Raw genomic sequence first — 22672 nt, 5'->3', positions numbered from 1 at the left:
ATGTGATCTTAATGTGTTGTTTGGTAATGTAAGACTCATTATTACCTAACAATAACTAGTTGTTAAAATGAACATCGTGAATATCTAAGTGTGGTTCATTCGATTAGTAAAGTGCCTATGTTATGTTTAGAATGTGGTATAGGTTATGATTGTAGTTAATATAGGGTTATGTTAGAAGGTGTATTTAATGTCAAAATTAATTTCACCATAAGTGATTATTGTTTCACCTAGATCCATTAGGTTATGTTAGAAACTGAACAATGTGCCCTAAAGTTTTGCTACATTTTTTACTAATGTTTTTCTACATTTTTACCTCATGTCTTTCTACATTTTCTAACTAATATTTTTCACATTTTTACCTAATATTTTTCTATATTTTTACCTAATGTTTTTCTACACTTTCAATTAATGTTTTCTACGTTTTTACCTCATGTTTAACTACATTTTTGCTAATAAATTAATTTAATACCATTCTAAAACAATCTAAAATAATTTAATTAATTTAAATAATTTAAATATATTTAAAAAAACAATTCTAAATATTTCACTCACAAAATATGTAAAAAACTAGTTTAAGTACAATTAACATTTACCAATCAAAAAACACGTTAAATTTTTTTTTTAAATGGGGAAAAAAAACCACTTACCTGTTATGGCCGAAACACCCCAACTTCTCTCCGGGAACCCAAGAACTGCAACAGTGAAAATCATAGCAGCAAGATGTTTACAACGATTTTATTATGTCATTAGGGTTTTCGCCCTAACTATTCTAGCCGAAATGGTTCATGCCACATCAATGCGGAAAACCGCCACGTATGTTCGAGTGGAACAGGTCTGGCCGGAACAGTTCCAACCAAAACTGTTACGGCTAAAATACGCTATGGTATCACAAAGGGTCACACAAGTTTGTGCTTCCACCCTACAACTGCTAAAATAGCTCTCAAACTAGCATCTTAGTGACAGTTCTAGAATGAGATATTGCTAAAAATGCATATCTACAATGAAAAATGCAAGATCTATGACTAAAATGTAGATTATATGTGAAATACAACTCTTAAAGATGCTCTTGAAATGATCATGCTATGAACTAAATGTGCAATAAATGAAGCTAAATGACACAAAATGATGCTAAATGATACAAAATGATGCTAACAATACTATAAAATTGCTAAAAGAAAATGTTGAATAATGAGTGCAAATGTGCCTATAGTGCAGATGCATAAAAACTTGGGTCTTTTGTCTCTTAGATTTCCCTCCTATTTATAGGATTTCAGAAGGGGTTGGGGTAAGAACTAGGATTTTCACTTTTGACGAGGGGTGAAAGTGAAAGAGCCCAGGAGGAAGAGTCTAACAGACTTGGTTTTGAGGATAATATGAAGATTTTTCAAATTCTTTTAAATGGTAAAAGAGAGATTTTTCATCTTGTGAGGATAAAATGATTTTATTGGTTTAATAAATGATTTATTTTCAACACTTTGTCTTTTTCCTTCCTCTCTTTTTGAGTTTTATTTTGTGAATTTGAATTGTTTTCTTCCTCTTTTTAAAGTTGATTTAAGTAGATTGTTGATTTGATAGGTGATTAATGACCTGATGTGATTTTTGATTTAAAAGTCTTTTGTGTTTCTTTTGATTCTCTCTTTAATTTGCATTGATTGATTGAAATCACATGATTTAAGTCTTTGCCAATTTTTGGGTGTCTACAGTACAAGCATAATATTTTAGAATAAAATCTATATAACATTATGATACTTTTAAAAATTATTTATATACATTAATTATAATTCAATAAAAGTACTTTTATATATATTTAATTTAAATGGGTTTTAAAATAATCTTAAGAAATTTAAAATTTTAATATAAAAAATTATATGTATAATCAAAGTTTAGAAATGAGAATTAAAAATTTGTATTAAAGATAAACATAATGAAGCATAGTGTAGCCATGCATACATTTGATTGTAGTTGCACCTTCTACGCTATAGAATGGTCTTGCTTTATTGCAACAACAATAGTGCAATTCTTTTCTCTAGTAGTGACTATTGGCACGTGATTCAAAATTAATTTTTTATATTTTTTTATAGATATTAATTTTTATTTTTATTAAGAGAGCTTACTTGTGGTCTATTAGTGAACAGGGGTGACCTCCATATAGGTCTTAAGTTCCACTCTTATGTACTTATATATGTGGCCTAACCTACTATGCCTAAACTATACATATATTTCTCTAGTAATATTTATTAATGAAAAATGAAATTATTTGTTAAAATTAAACTTTGAAATAATGAAATTTTTAATCATTAATAAAATTAATAAATCACAATAAAAATAATCTAAATACAACTAAGTATAAAATAATTTAAATTATAGAATATTAAAAAATGAATTACAATAAAAATAACTACAAATCATGAACATATGAATTAATAAAACAAAAAAAAAATTATACTAGTAGTCGCACGCTTCTGTACATGCAACGAGTGCGCCAATGGGAGATGAGATTTAAGAGAAAAATGTAGAATGAACATTAAATAATGCAAATATAAGTTTTAAAAAAATAAAAAATACAAAAATAAAAAGTTGAAGATTAAAACATAGATATAAAATTTACAATATTTAGAAATTTGAATATTACTAAAGAAACATGAATAATTCAATATTTTACAATTAAATTCAATTTACCAAATATGAAAAAAAAATCATTAAAAAAAAACCCATCAAAAAATTTATTACCAAAAATTAATAAGAGAAATACAAAAAAAAGATATGAAAAATAGCGACATCTTTAACAAATATTTTATTGACTAAATAAATTAAGAAACTAAAAAAACAATATTTAAAGAAAAAACTAAACTAATAAAAATATTAATTTAAAGTAATTTAAAAACTAAAACCTAAATCAATTTAAAAAATCAAAAGTTTAATAAATAAAGATCACAACATAATCTGATGTGAAGATCACAAGTACTTATTTTTTAAATAAATAAGAAAGGAAAAACAATTGTTAAAAGTGGATATTTAAATTATAATCTTATGTGAACAAATTAGATTATTAATAATCTTTAATTTAAATAACATAATATTAACTAAAATCTTTTAAATAGATTAATAAATATTATTTATTTAAATTAAATTTATCAAATATAAAAAAAATAATCATTTGAAAAAACCCAACAAAAATTTTCTTATGAAAAATATATAAGAGAAATACAAAAAAAAATGTCTAATAAATATTATATTGAATAATAAATTATAGAAACTAAAAAATAATATCTAAAGAAAAAATTAAACTAATATAAAATAATTTAAAAATATTTAAAAACTAAAATCTAAATCAATTTTAAAAATCAAAAGTTAACTGAATAGACCACAACATGAGCTAATGTGGAGATCACAACTAATAAATAAAAAAAGAAAAACAATAGTTAAAAGTGGAGATAACAACTAATAAATATCAAAACAAGAGTTAAAAGTGGAGGGAGATAAAAACTGACAGATAAATAATTAACGGGAAGAATTTTCAAATTTTCGGCCAAAATCTTCCAAATTTTTTGTCAAAAATTTAATTTTCGGGATTCCCACAAAAAGCCTGTTGGCTAAACTAATTATAATAATAAAGGGGAAAAAAAATTCATGAATGTAAAAGAAAAGAAAAAGAATGACACATGTTTTAAATATAAATTAAAATTCAATTAAGAAAAGAAGTAGAATTAAATCTATTACTTATATTATTTATTTTTAATTTATATACTTAAAAAATATTTATGAATAAAAAAATTCATGAATGTAACTAACTAAATAAAAAATGTATTAATTTTTTTTAATATTTAGAAAAAAAATTAAAAGTCAATTAAGAAAAGAAATAAAATTAAATATATTACTTGTTTTTAATCTATATAAATAAAAATATTTTTACAATAAAAAAAATTATTTATGTGTATACATTTATAAAGTAAAACTACAAATCATGAATAGATTTTTATTAAAATATGAATCAACAAAACTAAAAAAATAAAATTATATTAATTATAATAATAAAGGAGAAAAATATTTCATGAATGTAAAAGACAAGAAAAGAAATAAAAATGACACATGTTCTAAATATAAATTAAAATTTCAATTTAAAAAAGAAGTAGAATTAAATCTATTACTTATATTATTTATTTTTTATTTATATAAATATTCATATTTATATAGTTTAAAAAAATTATAAATAAAAATTTCATGAATATAAATAACTAAATAAAAAATGAATTGAATTTTTTTAAAATTTAGAAAAGAAATTAAAAGTTAATTAAGAAAAGAAATAGAGTTAAATCTATTATTTGTTTTTAATCTATATAAATAAAAATATTTTTATAATAAAAAATTTATTTATGTGTATACATTTATAAAGTTTCAAATTATTGAATAAAATTGTATAAAGTAAGTTTGAATTTTATTTTTTTGATGGAGGGTTGTGACCTATGAGGCACAAAGGCTTAGGACCAAGGACTGAGGGGCATGCATCCACATGGTCAATCATCCCTTATCATCAGTAGACCAAGGGCTTATTGACTAAGTTTGAATTTGAATAAACATTGTTTGTTAAAATAAAAATTATAAATAAATTAGATCAAATACTAATAACATAATCGAAATTGCATATTGTAATGGGTAGAGGAAGATATGCTTAGGACATTTCTCAATTTTTTATGAAATGGTTCTTTTATCATAATTTTGATGGGTTTGTTTAAAGAGTAAAACAATTGAGTGGATAACATTTTCCTATATATTTTAAATGATTGTCATTAAAATTAGATCTATCTCATATCTGTATTTATTTTTTAAATTTTTTTTACCAAAAATGAAAAAGAAGTTAATTTTGTTAATCATGCAAAGACAAAGTATCATGTAAATGACAATATGACTTTTTGATAGAGCATCTTCTAACAAGTTTGGTGAAGAATCTCCACACTTTGCTTGCTTTAAATTTAGATGGAGTGAATAATAAGAACATCTAAGTGGCAAGAGAAGAGGAATAAAAATTTTAATGTCCAACTTTATAATTACACACTTCGATGACAACATTGACAAACAAGTAATTTTACTGTTAACTTATACAATCTAATTTTTTAGTAGATTTTAAATGTGTATACTAGTTGTGCGTGTGAGAAATTTTGAACTATTTTAGTGTTCAAAAGATAAGAACAACTGAACTGTTAAATCAGATGAACATTCTACTACATAATAGTATGAAGCAAATATTAAATTACACTAAATATGACCAATAAATTTATAGATTATTATAATTTCTATTCATAAATATTATATACTACAAATATTCATAAATACTTTAAAAGTTAATTTTCCACACTTTTGACATCTTATTGAATATATTTTTATTGCCATCTACTTCCGTTTTGGCGCGGGTGCCGAGATTCATCTTAATTCGTTCTTTTCAAATATGAAACGCATTGGGCGTAATAATAAAGTGAAGTATATGAATGCAACTGATTATAAAAAAAAAGTTGACTTTTTTTAATTAATAACTACTTTTTTGAATATAAATATAGAATAAGACAGAAGTTCTATATTTAGAAGAAACCAAATTCCATTCAATTAAGAGAATAAATATAGTCAAATCTATTCACTCATATCATTCAAAGTAGTAAAATATTTTAGAGAGAGAATTTTGGATGATGTTGGCAGACTGTGTTTGTTGAGGGTGCCATTAACCTCACACCCCACGATGGCCCTTGTTTGTAAACGGTGGAAAAATATTGTATGTAGTCCATCGCTTTATCAAGATAGAAAGAGATTTGGGGAGTTAATCATATTACCTTGTTGGGATGATATAACAAATGATAAAGGCTGCAGAATAAAATTTTATGATCCTTTACAAAAATCAATTGAAACCCTACCGCCATTTCCCCCTCAATTTCCACATTTTTCAGCTTGCTCTTTCTGTATTCCCGTTAACCACAAATTGATCATCACGGGTCTTTTCAGCAGCGTGCCAGAATTCACAATTCATAAAGCACTAGTCATCTACAACTTTTCCTCTGGTATGTACCCCTGTTAAACATTTGTATCCCTTTTTACTTGTATTTATCATAACATTGTTTCTCTTGTCTCAGGGAAATGGAAGCGAGGCCCCGACCTTCCAGATTGTAGAGTTGATTTCAGTTGTTCCGTGGACTCAGCAAAAGGATTGATTTACATTGCTGGTGGATATGACAGTGACGACGAGGAATTGTGTACAGCGGCAATTTATGACATTGAGGAAGAAAAGTGGGAGTATCTTCCCCCAATTATTTGGAGCGAATGTAAGTGTGACAATGTATTTATCGATGACAAGTTATATGTGTTGAGCCACATGAAAGGGCATATACAAGCCTATGATCCCAACACAGGGGAATGGAGTGCCATATGCGATTGCTATTATGATGGCAGTATGCAACCTTCTTTTGCCACATTTGGACGGATTTATCACGAATGGGATAGGGAAATTATAGAATGGAATTATGTGGAAAACCAATTCCGCATTGCAGGAACGCTTCCTCCCCAAGTCTACAGATTTTTAGGTGGCACAATGTGGAATCAACAGATATTAATGGTTTGCATCCATAAGGAAGCAATAGATATTGAAGGTTGGTTTCAAAATGTTAAGGCTTTTTATTTATTTGAACCTTCAGAAGAAGGAGGAAAAGAAGAGAAGTGGACTCTGATCAGTACATTGTCTGCAACAGAACTCCCAGATATAATCCCTACAATTGGAGCTCTCACTCTCTAATTCTTTTAAGTGAAATGGATTTCAGTGTTTTAAACCTTCATGAACTGAAAAACCCCTCTACTATTGTTTTTGGAATGGTTTTATCAAAGCTGAGTTCTATTTGAAAATTAAAAGTAGAATGAACTTTGATTTCTTCTTGCAATGAATATGCTGTGATTCATGCTAACTAGATTTAGTTATCTAAACACTATCAATTTTTCCTTATCCTATGGTCTCTTTGGATTTTTCTATTCAAATGAAATTTTTATTTTCATTTCTAATTTTTAATTAGTTGTACTATTTGTGAGGTAGTATTTTGGCACATCCCTCCACATATCTGTACATCCCTCTAACTAGGCATCAACGTGGACCACTTCCTAATATTTGCATTGCTAATAGGGTTTGTGTGCCCATTTTCCTCTTCAAATTCCTGATTTGAGTTTCAGGTGTTTGTGTTCTTCATATAGGTTCTGCCTAAGCTTTGGTTGATTCCTAGGTTTTTCTTTCAAGGCATAGCGGCAGAGGCGATAGAACTCTTCAACAGCAATTGCTATTGTCCTTGGTAAGTACCCATTAGAGTTGGAAGTCTGGTATTTGTCATATTTAATTGCAATAACAAGAAATTAGTACATTATCTTTTTATGTTATGATCTGTAATTTGTAATGCTTAATTTGCCAGACGAACTGTTCAGATTTGTAGTTCAAGATAGATGTCATCTATTGTTCAAGATAGAGGCATCTATCTTCCATTTAGATCTATCTTTTTACTTTTGAATTCAAAATCCCAATAATGATGGGCCAACCCACCTAAATGAAAGCCAAATTCTCAGCAATTTATATGATTTTTGGTGGGTTTTTTTTGGATATGATCCAAATTAATAGATTTTTGTAGTATACATTTTTTTTTTTTATAAAAGAGGGGTAAACGCTTTGACCTGGAGCTATGAACAGGTGAGGCCACAAATAGGGGACCTCATCCCCATTGGATTTGAACTTTGATGGCAAGGATAACAACTTAACAACTTAACCATCACAACATGCTACTTTCTTTGAAAATTTGTCAAACAGTTGGCTTATGGTTTTAAATATTTCAGTCTTCAGACTTGAAGCACTATTCATAAATCCAGGGTTCAACGTACAACTCAAAATAGAAGCTTACCATTGAAAATGTGCTTTCAATATTCAGAGGATTACAAGTCCTAAACTGATCTACGAATGACCATTCTTTTCTGTTGTTAAAATAAGCTCAGAATTTTGCAGATGATTTCTAAACCAAAATGTATCAAATTTTAACATGTATCATGCACCTTTTAAAAATGGTCCTCACTCAGAAAACACCAGGTGTAAGTCCACCTCAAACAGCGAGCGACTTAAGAAGTAATTTCCGCTAGCTACTCATGAAATCTTTTATCAGCTATAGACTGGAGAATATATCTGCACTGGAAATGATGAAGCCTCCAAACAAGCTCTTCGATCTTCACACAACTCTAGCGTTACAAGCCAGAATGATGAAACCTCTAAGAATGAGTTTGTTAACTCAGAATGTTGCTCATAGTAAGGAAAATCCTCATGCCTATTCATAAGATGTGCCTACTACTGCTATTGCCTTCTAATGACCAATTTGATCCTCCCGTAGTGCTGATATTGTGACTTCCTCGTTATGAAAAAAAATTCTTAGTATACACCTAAAAAAATGCTCCCTGTTATTTGCAATTCTGAGAATAACATTGTACCAGTACATCAATTTCAAAATGTAAGTTTACATTATCTTTCTGAAAAAAGTACAAAAAAAACTTGATGAATCATTGAATATGATTTAAACTGTTGATAATAAAAATACTTTTTAACATTTTTTTAATATAATTAGATTCTAAAACAGTTATACATTATGAGCTCTGGTTTAAAATCTCTTTCTCAAATAAGTCACAGAAATTGATAGATCATTCAGTATGCTTTGAAGAAGTATTGAATACCAAATATTTTTACATAATCAAATTCTGAAACAGTCATATATTATGAACTCTGAAAATCTGAAATAGTCTTATTTAATATTATGAACTTTGAATATCTGATATTTTTTTTACATTAAAAATTTAAAAAAATGGCAGCTCCATTACTAAAAGTGCATTCGTTGGCTCCATTTCAAACTAGGCTTTCTATATCTATATATACATAATTGTTAGTTAATTAGTGTGCCGACATTTATGCATTAACCACTTATTAATTTTACTATAACAATCACAACATTATGCGTGTTAGCAACATCCCCACAAAGAACTTCATAAGATGAGATAAAATTAATCCATAAGATGAGTTGTCTTCCGAATCATAATATAAGTGGATTTTTTTTTTGAAATTACAAGCTAATTTTACAAAAGGTAAACCTAAAATGAAGATTCAAGTACAGATTTCTAAAGGACACCATTGGTAAGCAAATCTAGTTGGGCATGAACGTGTAATTTACATCCAATTACATATAGAATCAAAACTTTCACAGATAGGGGTTTTCAGTTATACTCTCAACTAGTGGTTCCTTAGTCAGTTGCAGACTTTGTGGATGTAATTTTGTAAGCTTGATTTAAGATGAAAATAGAAAGAAAATGGCACTGTATAATATCTTTAGCAGTGGGGTCAAGCCTAGTGATTTAAGAAAATTCTCAATTAGCCCCTCTGAATACAAATAGATATGCATGGTATAAATACAGACATTCTCACTTTGCTACCAGTTGCATTAAGCCTTAATGTGATTGTACAAACTGCATACAGCTTATAACTTTACATATTATTTATGCCTAAATGACAGGAATTTGATAAACCTTACTTACTATATGGTATAAAACTCAGATACCGATTCATGCCCTGTAGCCTCGGATGCGGAAGTGGATGCGGGATGCATTTGGAAGCGTGTTGGATGCTGGCAGGATGCATTTATTGAGTGCTAACTTCTGTTTACTGACCAAATTACTACCCAGAACTCTGTCACGGTCTTAGTCACTGCCCAGAACACAGCTACAGGCCTCAATCATCTTGTATGACACCCTTAATGGAGTATTTCAGACTTATATGGAACTGCTGTAGCAATCCCTAACATAGACAGCTCCTTCTGTGGCAGTAATACCCTCCAGCAGCTATGTATATAGAGCCTTTGAATGTGTAAAGTCCTACTCCAACCTTGATGGTTCTCACAAAACTCTCAACATTGCCCAGATTGGTATGGCCAACTGATAGACAATTTGTAACGGCAGTTAGCACTCAATGAACTCCCAACAGATAGACATTTATATATTGCCCTGTGTGAGCAATGTTGGTTGTTTTGTGAGGGACAGCAAATAGACAATTATATAATGAATGTCACACACACACACACAGAGGCATCCATATGCATCCGCATCCCTCAAAAAAAAAAAAAATTCACACTTCCAACATCCATTTCTGAGTCCGCATCTGAATTGGTAACTTAGGTATAAAACATTAAAGATTTTTGTTTCTTTGGCATTACTCGTCATGTATGGTATGTCCAACGTTCCAAACCACTATATCTTATCTCTATCTAAGATTTTATATGATATATAACATCAAAGATTTTTTGTTGTACCTTACCATGTATGAGGGGCAATTTATCTTTTCAAGACAAACCTGCAATTGTACTTGATGAAGCACAATCCATGTCTTCAAAATCACATTTCCTAAAATCTGTAACAAATATGTAGCCATGAACAGATGGAAAATCATAAAATCAAAATCACTATAGCTGTAATGTTTTTATCTGGTGTACTACACAATCAAATTCATTATATCTAATTTACATCTATTGTTAATGTTTTAAGCTATGAATATCTTTTGTTAAATGTTTTAAGCTAGGAATCAAAATAAGCAGCAAAACATAATGGAATAAAGAATAATAAGAACATCAGAATTTATCCAAGGAAAACCCTCTAACTTGAGGAAAAACCCAACTACAATAAAATCCCTTTTATTGAATAATTAGAAGTCTGAAATACAATTTGCCCAAACATTAGGCTCAAAAATGAAGTAATATTCAGAAACACAATATCAATCTCTATATCCTATGAATTATTCATGAAGGATATATAAACTTATCTTCACCGTTCATTATCTTGACCTTTTATTATCTCGACTCTTCAATATCCATATGCAATTTTGTCATTAACCAATGTTGAAGACTCTTCATTATCTTAGAAAGACATGACTCGTCAAATAAAAGACCATTCATAAATGAAGACTCATTGTGATGTAGGAGCATCTTGGGTCTTTGAGTAATCTTCCATCAACCAAAAACATTTCTTGTTTTTTGTTCTAGTCTGCTGTTTGCAATGTAGCAGTTGCTACATGCCATTTCATGTTATGTGCAGTTAACACCACGTTGAGGATCTATCCTTGATCATGCTCCTAGGTGTGCAAGCTTTGAAGTTACATATTTATGGAGTTATGCATCATTCTTCGTGGTTCCTATTCCAACGATTTTCCTTCCTATGTAGCGTGTTATCAGATTGGTGCAGCTGCGTATGTTAACGTGACATGTGGCACAAATAAGAGTTGACTCCTTGCACACATTTTGATCCACCTCTATGTGCGCATTGTTTTATGTTTAGATTTGTGATAGTTTAGGTTTACTCCCCAAGGTGGATCTATAATGTAATTAAATGCCTAACTAGCCGACTTGTGGCCTAGCTGGCCATATAAGGAGCTTGGGATGATGTTGAAATCATAATTCTGGGATAATTGGTGATCATTAGCAAGATAGATCATTAGAAGATCCTAGAGAACAAGGTAGGATGCGAGCTTGGATTTGATTTCATAATTCTTTGTATATGGCCGCAACCCGGAAGGTGTCACAGTCGAGCATGTTTGATTTTCTTTATATGTGAGTTAAATAATTACATCAGTGTGGTTGCGTGGAATCTGTTCTCTTGTTCTCTTTGTTCATTTAAATTTGTATGTTGTTTCCATGTGTAACTCCAAGCAAAGGATATTCATAGGTTTAAGTTGGACTTATTCCTAATGAATCTCCCATCTCTGCGTCAGGTGGTATTAGAGCTGAGTTCTTTTTTATGGGGTGGATTGTGGAGAACCTTATTGGATTGATTGTAGGGTTGCAGATTTGAAATTTGACCTATAACTTGCAGAAGGTTATGGTCTTGCAGGAACTATTGTCAAGATGGTTCGTGGTAGAGGAAATGTTGATAATGCTATAATAGACATGTTGAGACAAATTGCAACTAGACTTGAAGCTGTAGAGACAACCCAAAGAAGAGGTGTACATTTTGAAGATGTTAGTGATGAAGAAGAAGCAACACCTAACCTTGAACCTATACTTGAAGCTGAACAAGATGAGGAAGGACTTTTGAGAGTTTTGTCTAAAGCTAATTCCAAACCTGTTGTTGAAGTTGCTCACTATGATGGAAGACTCGAGACTGATGCATTGTTGGATTGGATCTCTGAGATGGAAAAATATTTTGAGTATGAACGTACTCCTGATAATAAAAGGTTAAGATTGCAGTCACAAAGTTGAAAGGACATGCATCTCTCTGGTGGGATCATTTGCAAATTGACAAACAAAAGAGAAGAAAAGAAAAGATCAAAACATGGATGAAGATGCTTGGAAAGATGAAGATGAAGTTTCTCCTAGCAGACCACCAAGTTAGTTTGTTGAGAAAATTGCAAAATTTGAGACAAGAGGACATGAGTGTGAAAGAATATTCTGAGGAATTCTACAAGCTGGATATCAGATCTGTACATGTTGATGATGAAGTTGAGAAAGTGGCTAGATACCTGAATGGCCTGAGAGCATAAATTAAAGATGAGATCAGCTATGTTAAGATGGATAGTGTGGAAGAGGCATATCAATTTGCTTTGAAAGTTGAAGAAAGGTTGTCAAAGAGACATGATCAAGGTAGAGAGGAAGAGGTGGCAAATTTTAAAGAAGCAGAGGTAGAACCTATGGAGAAAGTAGTAGATCTGATGTCACAATGCAAGATAAAGGATGGAAAGATGAACTTGCTAAAAGAGGTAATTACTCTAGATGTATCTATACTAGTTACTCTAGGGGCAATAATAGCGAAAAAAGAGGAGAGATCTTGGTTTAGAGTTACTTGTTACAAATGTGGTGAAGGACATAGGGCCTTTGAATGTACTAACTCTGGAAAGAAGATTGGAAGTAATAGCAACAATACTTTAGCTTGTGAAGAAGTTGTTGAAACACCTAATGAACCTAAAAATGGTGGAAACTTGACGTTAAGAAGGATTATGTGGAATGAAGAAGCTGATGAGGAACCTATTTTGAGAAGAAGTTTGTTCAAAACCAGATGTAAGATTGCTGGAAGATGTTGCAAAGTAATCATTGATAGTGGAAGTTCAGATAATTTGGCATTTGAAGAGCTAGTTAACGATTTACAACAGAGATTGAGACATCCTAAGCCTTACCATGTTGCTTGGATCCAGGAGCATAATTTACTTGTGAGTGAACAATGCCTTGTCAAATTCAAAATTGGAAATTATCATGATGAAGTCTTGTGTGATATTATGCCTATGGATTGTTGTCATATTCTTTTGGGTAGACCTTGGCAGTATGATAAAAAAGCTTTGCATGATAGTAGATTGAATCAGTATACAATTTGGGTGGAAGGAAAGAAACAAATATTCTTGCCTTTGGTGGAAAAGTTTGATGAAAGTCACTATACTATAGTCAGAGTATGTTTGGTAGAGGGTAAGAAGTTTGCAAAGGAAATGAAAGAACAAAATGTTTGTTATGCTTTGATTCCTAGAAAGGTTTAGAAACAAGATGAATTGGAACATGCACTTGAGATTGAACCTTTGTTGATTGAATTTTATGACTTAATTTTTGATGAGAAGTATAAGTCATTGTATGGATTTGATACCTAGAGCTAGTTTGCCTAATAATGCACAACACAGGTTGACACCTAAGAAAAGATTGAGTTGAATGCAGGGTTTCCATAATAGATAAAGATAATCATGTTGTTATTCCTCTCAAGGATACAATGTCTATTTTGAGAATTATCTCTTCTATCATGAACTAACTTGAATTGTCAACCTAGGGACGTAGAACTTGAAATGGGTCAGCATAGTATGTGCACCATGTTCCTATAAGTCTTAACATCTATGCTATGGGAAAGTAAAATGCATGAAAGGAATCTATACCACTGATACAAAATAGTAAACATGCTTGGACTAACAACAAATAATTGTAGAAAACTTCGCAAAAGAAATTCTAAGCTAGTTAATAATTCAAACATCCACTATGATCGTTTCCAAAAGTGTTGCAGGAACTTATACAGTAACTATGCTACAGGACTAATACAATAAATCTATCTTAAAACATGAAACTACAAGAAATGAATCTACTTCACCTAAATCTATTCCACTTGGGCCCCCTTGGTTGGCTTCAACTAACTAAGAACACAACAGGTATTTCAAAATCACTTTCTCTTTAGAATTCTTCTTTTGCTACATGATTGAATAATTTGTAGAGAACAAAAAAGAGCAACTTTGGAATCCCCTTGACTAACTAACTTTTCCCCTCTTTTCTTATATATATAGAGGATTGGAACTTATTACAAACATAACATAAAACTCGTGAGCAAACATTGTTAGAAGAAAAAGGTGAAATGTCAACCATGACTTTAAAACATTGATTGAGCAACAAAATAATAGTCCGCAAATAATGTAGCAAGTTGGGTCTCCTGGAATAACTCTTCTCGCAAATGTGACTTAACACTCGAAACTGACTTGTGCTTCTCATGCTACGATCGGTCTTCATTACTCCTTTAATACGGTGCTCACCACTCTTTGCGCCACTTCTCCATTTCCTAAAAATTAGAAACATTCAAACACATATGCACAACAACATTTCTACTCTTATTCAAATATTAGAATATAGCTTAAAATATTGATATGAAATACTGCACTTTATATATAATATTAAGCAAGGTACGTCATATCCATTATCCATAGTTTAATAAGTTCTAGCTGCATCCAGCATAAGACAAATATGTTGGAAATGTTTTTCACAAGGCTCAAAGAGTAAGTTCAGACTATATAAAAACTATATCAAATTTGAGACATTAATATGCCTCATCATTTGCCCCTCACTATGCAAATGCTTGTCCTCAAGCATTGTACTTCTTCACCATTGTTCTGAAATCTCCCACTGTAGTCTTCCCCTATTTCCCACTTTTGAAGGTGTAGAAATATCCTTTGGTTTGTCTCCAGTGCTCACCTAAGTGTTATTCAACTAATGGGTCTAACTTGGTAGCATTGTTTTCATACAGAGGCCAGAGAAGGGTAGGAGGTTGAAAAGTTAGTGGCATCCATAGCTCTTTCCTGATTTGCCTTCCCAATTGCATATATTTAGCAACTCTATTAACTGTTGCCTCAAAATTAACTGGGCTATGTGTTTCAGGCTTCTTGAAAGGTTTAGGCAGTCGACTTCATCTTTTTCTAAGCCCTACAATTGCTCTTTGTTGTGTGAAATTAGGAAGTGTCTGATAGTCTTTGTAAACTTTTCCCCTTTTTTCAAACACTTTTTCTTTGATTTTTGGTTTTGGCCTTCCACAAGTTAATCTGAAACAATCTCTCAAGAGATCAGAAGGCTTATGGGATTCAGCCCAGAGTGGCAATGGTTTAGATTTTTCACAATCCCTATAGGTATCCAATTGCCTATCATAATTTTTTTCATTGTGCATCCATGACATTAGAGCTCTTAAGTGGACATCCCCTATGTAAAGCAAGGGATTCCACTTTGTTTCATTTGGAATTATGAAATTATGCAAATAGAGCTCACACAACAAGTTCTTTTGCCATGAAGGCAAAGTCTAATACATATTATAAAAATCTCGAGCATTCTTAAATTCACAATAAATATTTCTCATTGTCATCATTAACTAAAATAATAGACTCTGTTCTTTCAAACAAATAGCATACACCCTTGGGGGTGGTCTATAGGCCAGAACCTGATCAGCTAACTTCAAAGCTTTATTCATTTGTTGCTTTTGTTTTTCTAGTTGCTCCTTTAATGATTCAATTTCCTCATCCTTGTCAATATTGCCTTCTGCATCTGGTCTCTTTCTTGCTTCCACGAGGTTTTTTGAAAAATAAAATGATTGTATAGACCAAACAATATTGATTGAATTATGGATGATGAAAATTCTTGAGCTTTAGATTTCATCTTTTGTTCTTTGGCAACTTGTTGGAAATGCTAGGTGTAGCAAGAAGATTTATAAAGTATAAGAGAAACATTGGAATATTTAGGGACTGATAGCATGGCAGGTTGATCATTGCTAGGGGCTTTTTTTGGAACAGCAGTAGGATTTGATTTGCACATATCTTAATTCTCTTGCAGTTTCTCCTTGACAGGCGCATTTTCATGTGTTTCTACATTTCGGGGCTCTAGTTGCACAGGAGAATCATTTGGGACATTTTCAATTACCGATTTTGTGTGAGACTTTGAAATTGGGGCATTTTGATTTCCAATGGAAACTGGGGATGACCAGCCTCTCATACGAGGGCTTCTACGTACAAGAATCTCTTTAGCTTTGACTGTTTTACGGGTCTGTTTTGGTTTAGGCATGGTTGGAGTAGATGCTGCAAGAATAGTTGCTGCAGGAACAGACCTTTTCCTTTTTGTTACTTTAACAGAGGGGTTTTGGGCTTCCTTTTCAAGGTTAGGGCTTTCTTCACTAACCTTATGCTTGCCCTTTTCTGTAGAAGAACTCAGTATAACATCCTCTAAAATAGGTTCAACCGGCTTATCCGGAGAGGGTTCTTTTTTTGGTTCAGCTGGATTTTGATTCGGCTCTGTGATTTCTTCCTCATTTTCTAAGTTTTGAGGAACAGAGTTGGCTTGAGGTTGTAAGGTCTTGGATTCAACAAATTCTGCCCATTAAATAGGGGAGGAATCCCTAAGAAATCTTTCAACTAGAAGTTTAATGAGGGCATGATGGGAAACAAAATTTGCCTTTCCTTTTTGAGTTTTCTTAGCACTTATACACAACATATTATAAAGCAAGTTGGGAACATTAACTTGTATGTTATGTCTTACGCAACTGAGCAATTTAAAATGATGAACATGCAAGTTTGAAAACCTGCTTTCATAGGTTTTATATTTGAGAATGTGGGTTGCTAATTCTTAATATAGAGGTGGAAGAGAAAATCTCTTACATCCTTATTTTGTAATGTCTAGTTGAGGGTCACCTGGCTTAGTGAACTATGCCCTGAGGACTTGGTATCATGTTCATTTGGATAATGTTCCCCAATTGCCTGTAATTCTGTGACTTCTGCTATCCTTTCTTCGGTAGCTATCACTCTTAATCCCCAAACTGAGGCTTCCCCTTCATCAAATGTCGTCATGAACTCCATTGCCACGTCTTCATTGAACTCTGTTAATTGTAAGAACTAACCAAGCCATCTATACGCATGAAATCGCCGAATTGCTTCAATGTCCGTGAGTAAAATATTATGAACGACTGTCTCATACCTCTTTAACTGTTCCCCCATCTTCAAAATGTCTAGCTTCCACTCTCACCACTATGATAAATTTTTGCCCCTTTTAGCTGTGCAAATTCCCTCTTTCTTTGAGTTTCAAATTAATCTTTATGAAAAATGCCATATGCTATTACCACTTCTCTTAACAAGACCCCTTTGTTTCTGGCATGTAAAATAATGATACATTAATAATGAAGGACATCAAGGCTTTAATTGAAGGTGTTCTCACAATAACTCTTAGTCCTTTCAATCATGCCAAGTACAGGTGATCTTTTCCCAAAAATCTCAATGAAAAGGTACGACAGATACAGAAAGATTTTAAAAATAGCCTATAACATGGACATGACTTAGGATAACATGGAGATGACAATTGGAAATTAATACACTTTCTCGGCCCGCCACTAAAATTTGACAAGTGTCCACATTTCAAACATTTTTTGTATAGGAATGAGAAACTGGCTTAAGTCTTATATATATATATATATATATATATATATATATATATATAAACCTATGCTCTAAAAATGAATAAAGAGAAAGAAATTGTTATACCTAAAAATTTGAGTGTACATCGGCATATAGGTTGATGATGTGGTGAATGTTGATGACCACAAAAAAAGTGTTGATGGAGTTATTTATTGGAAGTAGTAAAAATAGAATGTGTGGGTGACGTGGAGTGTGGGTGGATTGTAGATAGAGAAATGAGATGGGTTGATATGAAGAAAGAGAAAAGTGAATGGAAGAATGGACCTCATGAGGTTTTATTATGAAGGCTCCTAAAATTTTGTCATGGTATGGCTGCAGGAAGAAGGTTTTCACCCTCTGCTGTAAGAACTGTGTTCATAGGAGTTGGTGAACTGGTTGGTTGGAATTGCTGCAGGAACTGTGCTTTAGTCTATGGTTTGTGATAGAGATGCAACCTATGGCCATTTACAAGTAACTTAAACTGGACAAGACCAATGGTTGTCAGTTGCACTACGACATTGTCAAATACATACTGAATTTCATAAGGCCCTACCCATTGAGTCTTCTATTTCCTTGGATTCTCTTTGAAGCGAGAATTGTAGAGAGCCCAATCTCCTACTTGGAATTGTTTATTCCTGATATGTACATCATGTGACTACTTTTGCTGTTGTTGAATAATTTTTGTTCTTTCCAAAGCTGTCTTTCTTATTTCATCCAACGAATTCAAGTGGAGAAGTCTCTCTTCTTGTGCTACAGGAAGATTGATGTTCAACTCTAAAGCAGTGCGTAATGTTTTATGCTCAAATTCAATAGGTAACATGGCTGCTTTACCATAGACAAGCTCAAATGGAGTGAATCCAGTTGTTGTTTTCCATGTGGTCTTGTATGCCCAAATAGCTTCAATTAATCTGCCTGTCCAATTCTTCTTGTGTATGCGCACTGTCTTAATAAGAATGGCTTCAATTTCTCTGTTGGTGACCTCTGCTTGCCCATTTGCTTAAGGGTGATAGGGACTAGGCTTACAGTGCCTTTTACTATATTCTTTCATAACCTCAATGATCAGGTTTGATGTGAATTGAGCTCCTTGATCTGTAACAAGTTCTTTGGGGACTCCATAACGGGTGAATATTTCTTCATATAGGAATTTGGCTACTTTCTCATCTCTTGCATGTTTTATTGCTCTAACTTCTACCCATTTGGTTACATAATCCGTACATACTAAGATGTAGGATTTGCCACTTGATGGTGGGTCAATTGGACCTATGAAGTCCATATCCCACTTATCAAAAGGTGTGACTACAATCTGTGGAGTGAGTGGCATCTCATCAATTTTGGTTGGTCGGCCCATCCTCTAGCATTTGTCACAATTGGTTGTATAAGTCACTGCATCCTTATGTAAGGTTGGCTAATAATATCTAGTTGTAAGTACCTTCAGTGCTGTTCTTTTCCTTGCAAAATTGTCTCCATGTGGTTCATCATGACAAGCATGTAGTATATCATATATCTCATCTTCCTTGACACATCTCATGACCTGATCTGGTCCAACATAGAAGAGATTGTTATCTATCTAGAAATAATGAAAACTTTTCTTTGCTAACTTCCTCCTTTCTTTGTGAGAGAAGTGTGGCAACATTCTATTTGCAGCAAGATAATTTCCTATGTCTGCATACCATGGTGTATGAGTTGCTATATGGAACAAGTGCTCATCTAGAAAGGTATCTTCAATTAGTGTTGGATCTTCAGCAGTAAAGTTTAATCTAGACAAATAATTAGCAACGATGTTGGATTTGCCTGGCTTGCCAATAATGGTAATATCAAACTCCTGTAACAACAAGAGCCATCTTGCCAATCTACCAGTGATGGTTTGTTCATTAAGTACCTTATAGATGAGTGATTAGTATGAACAAAAATAGGATATCCAGTTACATAATGTCTGAATTTGTTCAATGCGTAGACTATAGCTAAAAGTTCTTTTTCAGTTACTGTGTAATTCAGCTGGGGTCCATGAAGGCTTTTACTAATATAGTAAATGGCATTCTCAAGATTAGCAGGCTTTTGTCCTAATATAGCTCCTACAACATAATCAGATGCATCAGTATGGATATGAAATGGAATTGACCAATCTAGTCCCTTTAAAACTAGTGTTGTAGCGGGGAGTTTCTTAAGCTGCAAGAAGGCTTCATCACATTCAGGTGTCTAGATGAATTTAGCTTCCTTAGTCAACAGTGTATACAAAGGACTAACTATTTTACTAAAGTCTTTTATGAAACACCTATAATATCTAGCATGACCTACAACTTACATTTGCATCAGCTGTAGCTAACCATGGTCATCCTAAAATGATAGGGTAACTAGATAAATTGACTTTTGGGGACAGAATCATGAAATCTGCAGGGTACTCTAGAGAGTCTAGATTTACTACTATGTCTTCTGTCATCCCATCAGGAGTGACAGTAGAACTATCTGCAAGTTGCAAAATTGTTGGGGTAGCCTTTAATCTTTCTATATTCAACTTTTTTTAAGTATCCTTAGTCATGATATTTATAGTAGCACCAAGATCAATTAAAACATTTTTAACAGGCTGACCATTTATAATCACATTCACAACTGGACTTCCTGGATTAGAATATTTAGGAATGGTCAATTTTCCTAACATAATGTCAGCCAATTGTCCTACAACATGGACTGTAGTTGGGTCTTTTTTCTTCCTCCCAGGCTTCCTTGATGGCTTTCCCATAGATAGAAACATTTTTAATAGCCTAGGATAGGGGTATTTGGACATGCATGTTCTTTAATTGATCAATAATATCAAAAGATTGTTCCTCTGTTTGTGCAGGTTTACTTTGTATGAGCTTTCTGGAAAAGGAGGGTCAATTGTTGGTTGAGCTTCAACTGAGCTAGTGGCATTAGTTGGGTCAACCTCTTTAGAAACTATAGGTTCTGATGTTGTAGGAATATCTGGTATTTCAGTTATAAGAGGCAGTTTAGGCATTGGTAGTGTTGTACTAGATCTCAAATGTATATTTGCAACATTTAGAGCATAAGCATGGTATTGTTGAGCATCGGCATAATACATTGGTTGTGACTACTGGTTATTTGGATTTGACGGAGGTTGTGCAGGTATCTGGGTCTACTTTTGAGGTCCAGGACTTGCAAGTGGTGGCACTAGTGCAGGTTGTTGGACTGGAGGTGGTACTTGTGGATTACCAATATTTTGATTAGGCCATTGTTGAGGTCCTCTCCATTGATTTGTAGACTGCCAATTCCCTTGAGGTGGTTGCCATTGGTTCTGCTAATTCTGCCATTGATTATTCTGTTGGTTTGGCCAGGAAGATTGGGAATTTTGAGACCATCGAGGCTGTTGTGGATTATTTTTCCAAGCATTATTCCAATTAGGTTGACTATATTATGAAGGACCTTCGGTATTACAGTTTTGCCATTGTTTACCATATATATTTGAATTTCGCAAAGGGTCCTGAGGCATACATTGACGTTGGGCCCATGGCTGGTGTTGAGCAACAAAGAATACTTGCTCATCCTCTCCATCTATTTTTATGTACTTAGTTGGAAGATGCTGGTTTCCATGCTAGCGACCAATTTGCGTTGGCAATCTTTCTTCTACTTTTGGCAGTGTGGGTAGTACTCAGCTAATTGTACCTAAGCTTTTGCATGCTTCTTTGCAGTCATTGTGTTGAGATGTGTAGTGACATCATAAATGATGTCCTACTTGAAATTTGAGAACAGATTAGAAATCTCAAGCTTTGAAATACCCTAACCGATTCCTTTAGTAGTTGTAGTCCGGTGTCCTTTTCTTTTCTTCATTGTTGACCTTGAGTAGTTAAGACAGATTTTCTTAAGGTCATCCCAAGAAGATTGATATACATCTCCACCAGTGATCACTAATGCTTCTAAAAAATTATCATTCATGCCTCTCAAGAAGATTAGCTTTTGTGAATCCTCGAACAACACATGCTGAGGGTTCTTCTACAGTGTATACAAGAAACATGAAAGATAGTCTTCCAATATTTCTTCCTCCTTTTGTGATATTCTAAAGACATCATCTCCTCTTGAATCATTTTCTTTGCAATACTCTTTGTATTTGTCCAGAAATAGAGTTTGCATTTCATCCCAAGTACCTACTACATTGGCTCCTAAGCCCATGAACCACCGTAAAGTTGACTCTTTCAATGTTGCTAGAAACAACTTGAGCTTATAGGCATTAGTGTTATAGTCAAAGCTATGACAGAGTATGTCAAATTCAAACAAGAAAGTATCAGGATCTTTAGTTGCAAGGCCATAAAAGTTTGGAAGAGCGTTTGGAGGTATATTTTTGAGATTAGCATTGGTTACAAGGCTTGGGAGAGGAAATGGAAAAGTAGGTTGTGCCATTACTGGAGGTATTTGATTATGAGGTTGCTACTGAAAAGGAACATTGGGTACTGGATTGTTAACAACTAGTGGATTTGGATCAGTACTATCAAGGAAATTGGCCAAAATTTCAGCATAAGGTTGAAGACCACTTGTATCTAGAGGTTCTACTCTTGAGGATGATTCTATAGGAAAAATAGGGCTTGCGTCCTCAAAAGGCAACTCGGCTTCTTCTTCAATTTCTTGGTTCAGATTCACAGTTTCTCCTGTCCCATATTCATCTTGTTGTCTTCCTCTTCGATGCATGCAATTAAATTGGTGACTTATTAATCAAGCACACAATCTTGTGGTTTCTAACTAACTCACTAATTTAAAAATAGAGGAATCATGAAGGTTCCTAGTTTGACACCATCCCCGACAACGATGCCAAAAATGTAGGGTTTCCATAATAGATAAAGATAATCACACTCTTATTCCTTTCGAGGATACTATCTATTTTGAGAATTATCTCTTCCATCATGAACTACACTTGAATTGTCAAGCCAGGGATGTAGAACTTAAAATGGG

General features: G+C 32.8%; 1 protein-coding gene across 1 annotated transcript; it reads left to right on the top strand.

Annotated features, from left to right (window-relative positions):
- Positions 1-778: 778 nt before the first annotated feature.
- LOC149565485 (F-box/kelch-repeat protein At1g80440-like) lies at positions 779-6772 on the top strand. The gene is made up of 3 exons (XM_089816330.1): positions 779-861; positions 5662-6044; positions 6117-6772. Exons 1-3 carry the CDS (start codon positions 779-781, stop codon positions 6770-6772), a joined length of 1122 nt encoding a protein of 373 aa, XP_089672456.1.
- The last annotated feature ends 15900 nt before the right edge of the window (positions 6773-22672 follow it).

Source organism: Cupressus sempervirens, chromosome 3, assembly GCF_028749045.1.
Source record: "Cupressus sempervirens isolate cs-2001-9-10 chromosome 3, ASM2874904v1, whole genome shotgun sequence".
In the NCBI taxonomy this organism is placed as follows: domain Eukaryota; kingdom Viridiplantae; phylum Streptophyta; class Pinopsida; order Cupressales; family Cupressaceae; genus Cupressus; species Cupressus sempervirens.
The sequence above is the reverse complement of the archived record's forward strand: the minus strand, read 5'-3'. Positions and strand labels throughout refer to the sequence as shown.

Coding starts and splice junctions, on each gene's coding strand:
- LOC149565485 (XM_089816330.1), top strand. CDS start 779: ATGGTTCATGCCACATCAATGCGGAAAACCGCCACGTATGTTCGAGTG. Junction 862..5,661: donor GAACAGTTCCAACCAAAACT/GTTACGGCTAAA, acceptor AAAATATTTTAG/AGAGAGAATTTTGGATGATG. Junction 6,045..6,116: donor CATCTACAACTTTTCCTCTG/GTATGTACCCCT, acceptor CTCTTGTCTCAG/GGAAATGGAAGCGAGGCCCC.